The sequence below is a fragment of the Borostomias antarcticus genome (genome assembly GCF_949987555.1).
Source record: "Borostomias antarcticus genome assembly, chromosome: 2".
Taxonomy (NCBI): domain Eukaryota; kingdom Metazoa; phylum Chordata; class Actinopteri; order Stomiiformes; family Stomiidae; genus Borostomias; species Borostomias antarcticus.
In genome coordinates, this window is record NC_140235.1 from 6,655,938 (window position 1) to 6,669,401 (window position 13,464).

Below are 13,464 nucleotides of genomic sequence, written 5' to 3' on the forward strand. Positions count from 1 at the left end.
GTGGACAGTGGAGGCACAGCTCCCTCTGGTGGACGCTGGGCCAAATTGCACACAGGCTAAGAAAAAGTCACATTTGAATCACATAAATCTGAAAAAAAGAGGTCCCAACAATATCTATTTTGTCTTAGGATAATCATCATCATCATATCAGGCTGTATTTTTGTAATTGAGGTGGAGGAAATTATTCGGTTGTACGTAACGGAGCATCAATCAGTGCAGTCTGAGCGTAGCCTCAGCTGACCGACAGTCCAGCCCATGCCCAGCCCTACGTGCTCCATGTAGAGCCGCGGCCGAGAAGACTGCCGAAATTTGATCTTTACTTCTGCAGATATTATAGGCATTGCTAGCTCAAGAAGACAAAATCCGATGGTTATTTTGCAGGCTGGCTGAATTGGCATCATGAACGTGGGCTTCGCGCTTGGCATCTTCTTTCTCCAAACATGCAATGCCAACAATGGTAAGCTAACTGTAGCTAGCCAGGCCAGCAAGTAAAGTAAAGAGGCGAAAGGCCTGCATGTGATGAAATGCGGGACATACTGTCAGGGGAGACTGTTACCTAGCTAGCTAGCTATGACCAACGATAGCGAACGCCACTAGCATGCAATCATGTTACATGTTAAACTATGTGTAACGTTCGCTAAAACTATGAACTACCAGAGTGGACCAAATTGACGACGCTGAAGTTAGAACCCGTTTCGCAGAACCCGTTTGGAATTATCCGGTCCACCTTAAAAAAAGGTTCAAATCGGGATTGAATCAAGATGAAAAGAAAACTAACCAAAATGTCACGGGTTCTATACTACACAGTGACCGTAAGCAGTTTTTGAATTGAGAATCTCGTGAAACTCCAGGGGTCAGACCCAGAGGGGGTCTGCCACTGTGTAGCATAGAACTCGTGGCATCTTGGGTAGTTTTCTTTTAATCCTGATTTAAGCAGTTTTTGATACTTTAAAAGGTTTTTATTTAGAAAAGGCACATCAGAATCTCGTGAAACTCCACAGGTCAGACCCAGAGGGGGTCTCCTACCACTGTGTAGCATAGAACCCGTGGCATCTTGGGTAGTTTTCTTTTAATCCTGATTTAAGCAGTTTCTGAGACTTTAGAAGGCTTTTATTTTGAAATGCCACATCAGAATCTCGTGAAACTCCACAGGTCAGACCGAGAGGGGGTCTACTACCACTGTGTAGTATAGAACCCGTGACATTTTGGGTAGTTTTCTTTTAATCTTGATTCAATCCCGATTTGAACCTTTTTTTAAGGTGGACCGGATAATTCCAAACGGGATTTCCTTGTATGCATATGTATTTGGACAGTTGCATTAGCGTATATTGCATAATTAGTTGGTCAATGTTTTGGTTCTTAAGTCAGCTAGGCTGTGTGTGTGTGTGTGTGTGTGTGTGTGTGTGTGTGTGTGTGTGTGTGTTCAAGTTAAGTTCAAGTAATGTTAACATTAAAATGCTACACCATGATACACTACAAAATACTACACTAACACAAGTAGGCTACTGTAGTATAAAAAAAAGTAGCAGCCAGCTTCAGTGACTGGGCCAATTTCACCAGTGTCTATGGTGCTTAGCAGTCGTGGCTGGAGAAGAACATCTGGGAAGCAACTGAACCAGACTGTCTTGCCCACCATGCTTACACCCTGTGCAGACCAACTGCCTAAAGTGTTCACAGACATCTCCCAATCATCACTGGCCCTATGTCCTGTTCCTGTGTGTTTCAAGACCACCATCATCCCGGTTCCCATAAAGCACAGACAGTTAACCTCTGTGATATAATGAAGACCTTTGAGCCATCACTGATCCCCTCCTCGACCCCTTGCAGTTCGCCTATAGAGTTAACAAGTCTGTGGACTGGACAACATGATCAACATTGGCCTCACCGATTTCCTGACTGACAGGAAGCATGTTCGGCTTGGTAAGGACACCTTGGGCCCCATGCTCTCACTCGACACAAACAACTGTCTGCACCTCCAGGGACACATCTGTCAAGCTCCTGAAATTAGTGGACGACACCATCCTCATTGGCCTAATCTCCAATGGGGACAAGTGTGATCAACCAATGGGATCAACCAAGTCTGATCAACCAATGGGAGGTTGGTCTCCTGGCTTCCTGGTGCACCTGTAACAATCTGGAGCTCAACGCCTACACAACTGGAGAGATTGCTGTGGACCTCAGAAGGAGTAGCAGAGCAAACTGCAGAGCATCATTCGGTCAGTAGAGACTAGAGGGTCATCAAATGCAACCTGTCCACTATCCAGGGCCTGTATGACTCCAGGATCAAGAAGCGAGCAGGGAGCAAAAATCCGTCTGGCAGAAGATTTGGGTATATCAAGATTTGGGTCTATCAAGTTCAAATCCTCACGCCACCTGAACAGTTTCTTCCCCGAGGCCGTGGGGCTCACAAACCAGTGACTAACTCTGCACTAATGCTGCCTGCACTGAATGTTCACTTTCCTCGGGGTGCAATACTGGACTACAGATATCTGTACATTTTCCATTTTTACACATAAGCCTTTTAATTCATGTACATACCCCCTCACATATACTCTGGAATTTATGTACAGTATAACCACTATATACAGTACAGCAATATAATAGCCTTAAATCTTCTATTGTAATATTATTTATTACATAGTATATACATATACTATATTATATTTATGTACTTATTATGAGGGAACCATGGAGAGGGAGTTTGGCCGGAGAATCGGGGCAGCTGGTGCAGATCTGCAGTCGCTTTACCGCACTGTTGTGACGGAAAGAGAGCTGAGCCAAAAGGCAAAGCTCTCGATCTACCGGTCTATCTTCATCCCCACCTTCACCTATGGTCATGAAGGATGGGTCATGACCGAAAGAACGAGATCACGGATACAAGCGCCCGAAATTAGTTTTCTCCGGAGGGTGGCTGGGGTCTCCCTGAGAGATCGGGTGAGAAGTTCAGTCATCCGGGAGAGACTCGGAGTAGAGCCGCTGCTCCTTGGCGTCGAAAGAAGCCAGTTGAGGTGGTTCGGGCATCTAGTGAGGATGCCTCCTGGGCGCCTCCCTAGGGAGGTGTTCCAGGCGTGTCTGGCTGGGAGGAGGCCGCGGGGTAGACCCAGGACCAGGTGGCGGGACTACATCTCCACACTGGCCTGTGAGCGGCTAAAGATTCCCCAGGCAGAGCTGGTTGATGCTGCCAGGGAAAGGGATGTCTGGGGCCCCCTGCTGGAACTGCTGCCTCCGCGACCCGACCCCGGATAAGCGGATGACGATGGATGGATGGACTTATTATATATATACTTATACATTATTTATTTATATTGGAATATATATTTTAAATTGTTATGCTTAACTTCCTCTGTGCACCATCCACCAAGTCAAATTCCTCCTATGTGAAAATGTATAGTACTTGGCAAATAAAACAGATTCTGATACTGATTAGTATCCTGTTCTAATACTGATTACTATCCTGTTCTGATACTGATTACTATCCTGTTCTGATACTGATTAGTATCCTGTTCTGGCCACACCTGTCCTAGTGGCCTCTAGCGGCCTCTGTTCGAAAACAAAGTTGAACTACAAAGTGATGTAAAAGCATTGTCTTGGTTCGATTACCGATTACTATTGAATAACATTGAAGTTCTGTTCTGTATAATTTAACTCGTCTGTTTCTTATCTTCTGTTACCAGAGCTGGCAGAACCAGATAATTTCACTCTGTTCGCCCTCAACACCCAGTACATATTGACCTGGGATTGGAACCACAGGATAGCAGGGGACCACGCTGTCACCTTCACCACAGAGTACCTGGCGTAAGATCACACACACACACATTCCTTTCTCTTAAATGCCTAGCATACAATACTGTAGCTGTAAAACTATTTTTATAGTCTCTTATCCATGTCCATTACTTTTCCTCCCAACAGGAAGTATAAACTGAACAGGAAGAGGAAGAAGGACTGGAGCCAGGTGTGTGTGAGGAGCCCAGACAGGCACTGTGACCTCACAGGCTGTCAGCTGAACTACCTGGGCATGTACACACTCCGGGTCCAAGCCACCGTAGATGGACTCCACTCCGACTGGGTCCTCAAAGACTTCTGCCCAGATAAAGACGGTGATTGAGAAATGTTGCAACCATATCGGGTTGGGGTTATGTTTAAATAGTTCTTCAGACATTATTTGCCAGGTTATGACAGTCCAAGATATTGAAACATAGTCATAAGTGTGTATATTATCCATGTTAACGTTTTAATACTAAGTATCAGAGTAGCTCTTGTCCTATTGTGTTGTCTACTGTATTTTTTGTCTTGATTGAAATGGAAAGCACTTTGGTCAACTCGTTGTTTTAAACGTGCTCTATAAATAAAGTTGGATTGGATTGGGTTGGATTAACATTTGTTTTCCCCCTCCTCAGCTAACCTGGGCCCACCATCCAGGGTGGAGATATCTCCTGTCAGCAACCTCCTGGAGGTGGCCATCTCAGACCCACTGACCAACACAGGGGAGTCCATGAGGAAACACATGCCCTCCCTCTCCTACCGCATCCACTATTGGGTTCGCTCAGCTGACCCACAGGTGAGGGCTGGACCTGTGTCATATTGGGAATGGGGCTCAGTGTCATCCTTAGCTTCTATGATTTTAGAGTGAGTCTGCATCTTGAGTATCTCCAAAATACTCAAGCGCTCAGATACTCTGCACGGCTCAGGTTTTCAGTGGTCCCCGGCTACACCCAGGTGCACCAACCCTGTGCCCATAGAAAAAAACACAGAACCACAAAAACATGACACAGCAGTGTCTCCATGGGTAAAGTTTTGCCGTGGTGTGGCGCCACGACAAAATCCTTGCCACCACAACATACATTTCATACAAAAAATAATAATGCAAAAATAAGTCTATATATATTCAAGTCTTAAATTAGAAATCTTAAACTTTCTAAATATTTCTGCCTAAATGCACTTTCAAAACCATGATAATGTCGTGCACACATTTTTATTTTCAACAAGAGCCTAGGAGATGCGCTCTGTGAATGCTGCTTTCTGTAGTCAACTAAAAGTTGGCTACTGTTTAACCAGTGCTTGAAAAAGCAAAATGTGCCTGTAACTTCTCCTCAATAGACTATAGGCTACATAGCTGTTTAAAATAAATCAATGTTAGTGATCAATAAGTAGACTCATATAGAGCTAGATAACGTCCCAATAAGAAGTGCTGACAGCTCCTGCTCATCTCCTGCCTATTTGATCAATCATCATTCGCTGACAACTGGCGGATCCTAAAGCCTAAAGCCTACATTTTCCAGATGGACATCCAACAATATTGGAAGAGGAACAGAAAGTAGAATGATGTTGAGAGCAGTCAGGCTGGCTATTGCTTCCCCTGGACCAGTAAACTGTTTGGGCAAATGCCTCATGCAGTTGTCTGATCAGACAAGTAAAACGTGTTTAAGTGTGATCAATATGTAAAGTTATCTAAAAATACAGTTTAGAAACACAACGTGGAGCTACACATGCACCCAGTAGCCAATGTTTGAGCCGAAGCGGAGCTTCCCTTTGAGCTAGGTAGTTTATGCGCTGCTGTCTGTCAGCAAGGGTTGTCAAGGAGACGGCCCACTTCACAAGTGCGAGTTGGTTACAACATGCGAGTCAGAGGTGCTGCCCTGACTGACTGACTGAGCCTGATTGAGCGACTGTATTTTTGGCTGGCTGATCCAAAAGTTTGCGTTAATGTTCCTCTACCCACCTAAAAAAAACAAAAACCAAGGCCACCCAATACTATAGTATACTCATTGTGTAGTACAGAACTTTACTGAGCACAGATTTCCCTATCTGATTCCACTCTGCCTAAACCAGAACATCTTTGAACTTTTTATTGGCAGTTTTGACGATTCGAACAATTACAGATCCAAAATAACAGAACATAATTTCAAAGATGACCAGCCAACACTCCCCTGTCCTCCCCATCCCAACCATGTTATGTGTTTGTAGGGGTTGAGTCCCAGGGTGCTGGACTCTGTGGCCACCCGGGTGGTCCTACCGGAGCTGGCGGCCTGGACCTGGTACTGCGTCAGGGTGCAGTCACGCTATGCCTACTACACCAAGACCAGCCACTACACCCCAACACAGTGCCTACAGACTGAAGGTACGGCTATCCATGCAGTACACACACACACACACACACACACACACACACACACACACACCACTGAACACTAGATAGGGAGCCATTCTTTTTCTGTGGCTGAGGTAAAACAGAAAACACATCAACCCAACGATAAGCCAACAAGGTGAATTTAAGCAATAAACCACTCGGCAGTGTGTTATAGTGATTTTATAACAGCTAGGGGGCGTTGTTAGGTACGATGCGAAGCGGAGTGCCTAAAAACCCCCCTAGCTGTTATAAAATCACTATAACGCACGGCCTGGAGTGGTTTATAGCTTTTATACAACGGTTACTACAGCTATTAGTGTCAAATAAACACACAGAAATATAAAATATTAAAGCAATACATCGCGATATTTGAACCTTTAAAAACATGTCTGGTGCTAATTCCCCAATTAGATTTACTAAAAGTAAGCTGAATCGTCCAAACAGTCTACTCAGAAAGATAATACATTGACATTTATTACCTTTTAAAACTCGCACCCCTGGGACGCAGCATTCAGTCGAAGTGCGCATGCGCAACGTTGTGCTTAAACAACACAGTAGTAGCTAACTATTCCTGCGTCTATGGATATCATGCATGGATGTATTATTAATAGAACATGCAATGATAGCATGGCGGAGAAAACCGAAGCGAAACATCATGGAGGAAGCCAGAAAAAGAAAAAGACAATAGGCTCTGTGCACCAGTTCCACTACTTCCTGAAAGTCACTTGGCATCTTTATTTCCTGTCCTATATGATTGGATTAAGTGATTAATCAGGTGTGCGCTTTTCAAAACAAAGCATCATTCCCTCAATTCCGCCGAGCAAAATAGTTCCTCTAACAAAAGGGTTGCCAAGCAACAGAGGCGTTTGCGTCAAGCAGTTAGGCAGGCTACATTGTTGTGATTATATAATTATTTACAGGCTAGAATACAAGCAACAGGCTACAGTAGACAGGCCACAGGCTAATGCAGGCTTTATACATTGTTGTGATTATAATTATTTACATTAATTTGAACATTGCCTGTAATGGTACAATTGACGAAGTAATGCTCAGTCATACTAGCACCCCTCTTCGCTGGTTCAGGTGTGGTGTCCAAGGTGTATTTTCGCACAGAGCCTGAAAGTATATCGCCCCAGCTTCTTCTATCATTAAAATTCGGGCTCCAGTAAGACTGCAGGGACGATTCACATTTATGACCAACGGAAAATAATTTTCTGCACACCTGGCACGAGTTAACATCTGAACATTCCATCCTAAATGCATTGGATGGAATGTTCAGGTGTTTTGAAAAAACACAATGATATGCCCACAATGCATTGGATTTAATACTGAAAATGGAATGATATGCGGTCCCAGGTGTGTAACAAAATATTTTAACACGGCTTCCAGCCAATCAGAATCAAGAACCAGAACTAACCGTTGTATAATACTTTATAATGGTAGTGTAAAAGTAATTTAAAAGCCTCCTATTTTCCCCTTAAATCCAGACCTTTCTACCGAAGGAAATGCTGATCACAAGTGTACATTGCAAAAACTGAATGACATTTTAGGATATTTGTAAGCTTAGTTAATATTTTTGATAGATTTAACTACTTCAACTGAGTTGAGAGCAGTGCTCTGATTGACTCAAGCGTGACCGTTGCCCATCTACAAGTTCAATTGGTCAGAAAGTGAGACAGACGGCTCCCGTTCACCTCCAGATGTTGGCCAAGTCAGTATTCACATCAAACTGCTGAGGCCTGTCGTGACTAAGGCCTGTCGTGTATTCCCAGGTCAGACCCCACACTGGCAGATCCTTCTGTATTTCCTGTCCTCTCTGGTGGTGTGTTTCCTGTTGGTGCTGCTGTCCTCCTACACCACCTTCAGGTGCTACAGGATCCTAAAAGCTACCTTCTACCCCTCCATTCAGCTCCCTGCTCATATCCACAAGGTAAGCCACACACACACACACACACACACACACACACTCACACACACACTCAAAAACGCACAATAGTTGCATCTAATGTTAACACCAGTGTTAATTTTGGCAGCTATTGTAGATTTAGTCTAAAATCTATTTTACATCAATTGTCACATTTAGTTACCCATGTCTTGGATGCACAATGTAAAATAAGCCAACTGGTTCATAACATTATCTTGCTTCGCAGATACTATGTAGTAGCAGCCTAACCGCTGAATGTGTTGCTGGGCAGAAACAACTAAAATGTTTTACTTTGAACTAGGGTTGCAAATTGTAGGCACATTCCTGAATCAATTGTAATGTTCACTATCAATGAATTGATTAATTGTAATTAAAATACCAACATTTCCAAACAATACCAAATGTGTGTTTTTTCTTAATCAACGCTTTATTATGGGCGGACTGGGTTATTTTTTCTGCCTGCTGCGCGTCAAACCTCCTCGCAAACACTGAGCCGATGGTGGGTTTGATTGATTTTCACATAACTTGGTGGAGGGGTGTAACATGGGCCACCTTAGAACCCATTACATTTTGGAGCAGATCCAAATCACAGGGCAGGTCCATGAGCTGTTTCTTGGTTGGTTTGTTTGTTAGCAGGATGACACAAAAACTACCAGACCTATTTTCATGAAACTCGGTGGAGGAATTTTGGAGCGGATTCAAATCACGGGGCGGGTCCACGAGCCACCCAAACACGGCCGGCCATTCACCTCCATTCATTCTTTAGACCAGGTTTACGCTACAACTACCAGACTGATTTTCATGAAACTCGTGGAGGGGTGTAGCATGGGCCAATTTAGAACCCATTCATTTGGGTCAAGAAAGACCCATGAAATGCATTCAGGGGTGGAGGTCTGTGCTCTCTGAGCACCATTTCTAGTTGTCTCATGTTTTCGTCAACTTAAATGAAATATAAATTAATTATTTTAATCAGGATTAAATCACGTTTTTGTCTTAATTAGGGATGCAAACAATTAAGCGGAAATCGATTCATTGATCGTTAAGGGTTTGTTTGAGCACATGAAATTTACTGGGTCTACTATCCAACAACGTATTAAAGCAGCCATCTCAGGAGAAATGCAGGGGAGTTCTTCACTTGAAGAACGTCCACTCAGATAAGTTGGCTCTCCTCCTCGTCTCACCTGCAGCAAACCCACCATCGGCTCAGTGTTTGCGAGGAGGAGCTTTGACGCGCAGCAGGCAGAGAAAATAACCCAGGTCGTCCGCAATAAAGCGTTGATTAGGAAAAAAAACACTTTTGGTATTGTTTGGAAATTTGGGTATTTTAATTACAATTAATCGATTGATTTTCATTACCAATGATCGATTCAGGGATGTGCCAACAATTTGCAACCCTAGTCTTAATCATAAAAGTCATTGACAAGTATTTTTCATCATACTGTCGTTAAATCGCCACAAAATTAATACTGGATGAATAACAGTTTTATCCTCCATAGTTGCTGTCCTATGCCAAGTACCTATTTTAGCACAGAGATGAAGCAGTTTCCTAGCAAACGACTTTGACACTGCTGTTCTCTTTCTCTCTCTCTGTCCCTCTTCTTCCTCCCACAACCCCCAGTACCTCTGCGACTCCTCTTCCTCCAGTTCGGACATGCCCCGCCTCCTCCCCCTGGAGTCGGAGGCGGAGCTGATCTGTGATAGGCTGAGCATGTGCTCGGACACGGTTCTCCTGGAGATCCACGCCTCTCCTCCCCTGGTGCCCGGCCTCACAGCGCCCCCCTTAGGACCGGAGCAGGATGGTGGAGACTCTGAGGGCTACTTCACCCAGGGTGGGTCCGTCCAGCAACGCGTCAGCAGCAGCCAGCCAATCAGGGCTGGACAAGACTCTTTGCAGACTCCGCTCCTCTCTGAGAAGGTGAAGATGGAGAAGATGGGCGGGGACCTGGCGGATAAACGTGTGATGGACGAGACAGTTATGGACATGTGCGTCTGAGGGCAGGATAGAAGAGAAGGATGAACTGATTTTAGATTTGAGAGGGACAAGGGAGGGAGGAGGAGTGCTGAACTGAATGTTGTCATGTCCCCTGTGTTCTCACTCTGTGCTCGTTTCATGGGGAAAGACCCACCCCTGAAAAAAGACCCGTCCATTATTAGGTGCCATTCCTAGCCTCACATCACCTTAAGTAGCAGTCTGATACTCTGTATACCTCTTGTATACCTCTGTAACCCAGCTGAGTTGGATAAATTCACTTCGTAGTATAAATAGCTAGCTTTTCGTTAGCTTAGCTGGTTAGAACTGCGGTTGAGAGTCAGAGGACACTTGTGGGCAAAGCAGTGTGCCTTGGACAACAACGCATACGAGTTGAGATGGGTCACACCTCTACACACCCTCTGTCTGATGGAGCAACAGCTTGTGTGTTTGTGCCTCTGTCTAGGCAGCCTGCCATGATTTGCATATAATGCTATTGGTAGAACGCTGGCCTAGGCCTACCTTTGGATAACCATCGGCTTCGACTATCGAAAAGGGCCTGTAATCCACTTTGTCTATGCTGGAAACATGATGTAGTATTGTTAGGGATCAAGCCCATTTCTTAGGTAGTGCTGGTCACTGCCAAGAGCATGCCTTCTCTCTAAAGAGAATTCTGGGTTAGTGAGGCAGATGGTATTTTATAAAGGCCATTTGCCTTATGTGTATACTGTATGTGTTATATAGCCTTTCTATTCATACAACAAATTAGCCTATATGAAAGAATCCACAGCGCAACAGGATACTGAATTTACAATATGACCTTAATTTATAGTTTCAGAAAATTAAATGAAAAGGGTTTACTTTCATGAGGGCAGAACAGTAGGCAATTATTGATAAGTCACTCAGCAGGCCTCCAGACACGGCTTCAGAACTCAAACCACTGGTCTGATTTGAGGACCCACTGTGATGCCTACTGCTCCTTAAGTAAGTTGACCCTTATGATTCTTATAGAATCTTGAAAGAGGAGTACACTATATGGACAAAAGTATTGGGACACCTACACATTACACCCACAGGAGTTTTTATGACATCCCATTCTAAATTCATAGGCATTAATATGGAGTTGGTCCCCCTCCCAAAGGTGGGGTTGGGGTCAGGGCTCTGTGCGGGCCAGTCAAGTTCTTCCACACCTACCTCACCCAACCATGCCTTTATGGACCTTGCTTTGAGCACTGGTGCGCAGTCATGCTGGAACAGAAAAGGGCCTCCCTCAAACTGTTCCCACAAAGTTGGAAGCATAGAATTGTTGAAAATGTCTTGGTAAGCTAAAGAATTAACATTTCCCTTCACTGGAACTAAGGGGCCTAGGCCAACCCCAGAAAAACAACCTCCGACCATTATCCCTCCTCCACCAAACAGTTGGCACAATGCAGTCAGGCAGGTAACATTCTCCTGGCATTCGCCAAACCCAGACTCGTCCATCAGACTGCCAGATGGAGAAGCGTGATTGGTCACTCCACAGAACACGTTTCCACTGTTCCAGAGTCCAGTGGCGGCGTGCTTTACACCACTCCATCCAATGCATGGCATTGCGCTTGGTGATGTAAGGCCCTCTCATCTAGCATCGATGTCTGACCTCACAAATGCTCTTCTGGATGAATGGGCAAAAATTCCCACAGACACACTCCAAAATATTGTAGAAAGCCTTCCCAGAAGAGTGGAAGCTGTTATAGCTGCAAAAGAGGGACCAAATCCATATTAATGCCTATGAATTTAGAATGGGATGTCATAAGATCTCCTGTAGTTGTAATGTGTAGATGGCCCAATACTTTTCTCCATATAATTTTATCATTGTTTTATATTTTCCTTCTGATACCCTCCTCATCGTTTTACTTTTGTTATGAATGGTGCTTCTGTTCAACGGTTGCTGTCTGGATACCTGAGTCTTACAGAATAAGAACTGAATCTCTTTGTACATGTAATTTCTTTGACGATCTGTCTCTGTTGAGATGAAAACTCATTTGGAATATCTGTTCAGAATGTTTGTTCTCAGATGAATACCACTATAACGCCTTACAAAATTAAACAAGAGGACATGATCAACAAAGCACTTTAGTTGTGGATAGGTGTGACATAAACAGTGTATCCAAAATGTCTCGTCTGACTGTATTATCCACCCAAAATAATTTGCATCTGCTCAAGCTTTCTACTGTAACAGTTAATTGCCTACTGTTTCCTTACTAAGGCTAGCGATTTGTGTACCTAGAGTTCACTAAATATTGTATGTATACGTGTTCAAGTGAATTGTGTTCCCAAAGTTGCCTTGTTCTTGATTTTAAGGTAGGCTTCTGCACTGAGCTCAAATGTGATCTATTCTGTATCTACTGTATATAAACTCGACAATCATTACAATAAAAAAATGTCTATATGTTGTCACAAAGATTTATTGGTGCATTCATTTGTTTTTGCATGAGCTATATGTAGGTGGATAAATTAAATATGAATAATGAATCTTTGCCTATTTTGAGGTAGTGTAAAGCATTTGGTTATGACCTATTTGCACACTAGCCTGTGCTGTCAGTTCCAAAACTGGCAGAGTTGATTTCCTGTGGTGCGTTCAGCCAAACCCCAATAAAACTGCAAAACGTTAACGAAAACAGTTGGCTACTGCATTGAACACCCTGTTGTGTGTGTTTTAGTTGTCTCGTCTTTAGGCAGAGTTTATATACGCTGCTGATTGAGTAACCTCTGACCTAGGCTACTCACCAAACAAGAGAAAACTCACTAAGCTCGCTTCACTCCGTGGGCGGCACGTAGTTTGGGAGGTAGAGCAGCCAAGAGGGGATTGCAAAGTCCCAGCTCCCGGCGTTGTGCCAAAGTGGCCTTGCTGTGAGGCGACAGTAGCCTACTAGTCACAACCATGCTGCAAGTGAGGGATTTTGGGATTCAGTGTCTTGCTCAAGAAGGTCTCCGGGCCTTTCTGTGTGGAGTTTGCATGTTCTCCCCGTGTTTGCAAGGGTTTCCTCCCAAATAACCCAATACGAAAAACATGCAGAAGAACAAATGCTCTTCAGTCCGGTCCCTGACCAGTACTTGAACTGAGCCCTTGGACTTGGTCCCCAGGCGCCATGAACAATGGCTGCCCACTGCTCCTGGAGGAGGACGGCTGGGATGGTATAAATGCAAGGATGCAGGGAATTTCCACCAGTGACCCCTGAAAGGTTCCGTGTGTGTATATGAACACATATCAATAAGCCTTCCTCATGAGCTATGGATATTTCACATTTTATGGCTTGTCAAAGATAAGAAAGAGATATTTCTGATAAAGACATGTATTTCGTCTGTATTATAGCTAAATTAATCTGGCCCAATGTTTGATTAGCAATACCATTGCGAGTGAAAAGCTGTAACGACTTCTACAAACTGTATTTCCGAGACGGATTC

At 44.1% G+C, this 13,464-nt stretch overlaps 1 protein-coding gene across 1 annotated transcript; it reads left to right on the forward strand.

Moving 5' to 3' along the window:
- Positions 1 to 399: 399 nt before the first annotated feature.
- Positions 400 to 10,044, forward strand: LOC311329556 (interferon alpha/beta receptor 1b-like; the record flags this gene model as incomplete). Its single annotated transcript, XM_084461431.1, has 7 exons — positions 400 to 457; positions 3,675 to 3,795; positions 3,910 to 4,097; positions 4,398 to 4,558; positions 5,965 to 6,118; positions 7,900 to 8,057; positions 9,670 to 10,044. 7 exons carry the CDS (start codon positions 400 to 402, stop codon positions 10,042 to 10,044), a joined length of 1,215 nt encoding a protein of 404 aa, XP_084317557.1.
- Positions 10,045 to 13,464: the final 3,420 nt, after the last annotated feature.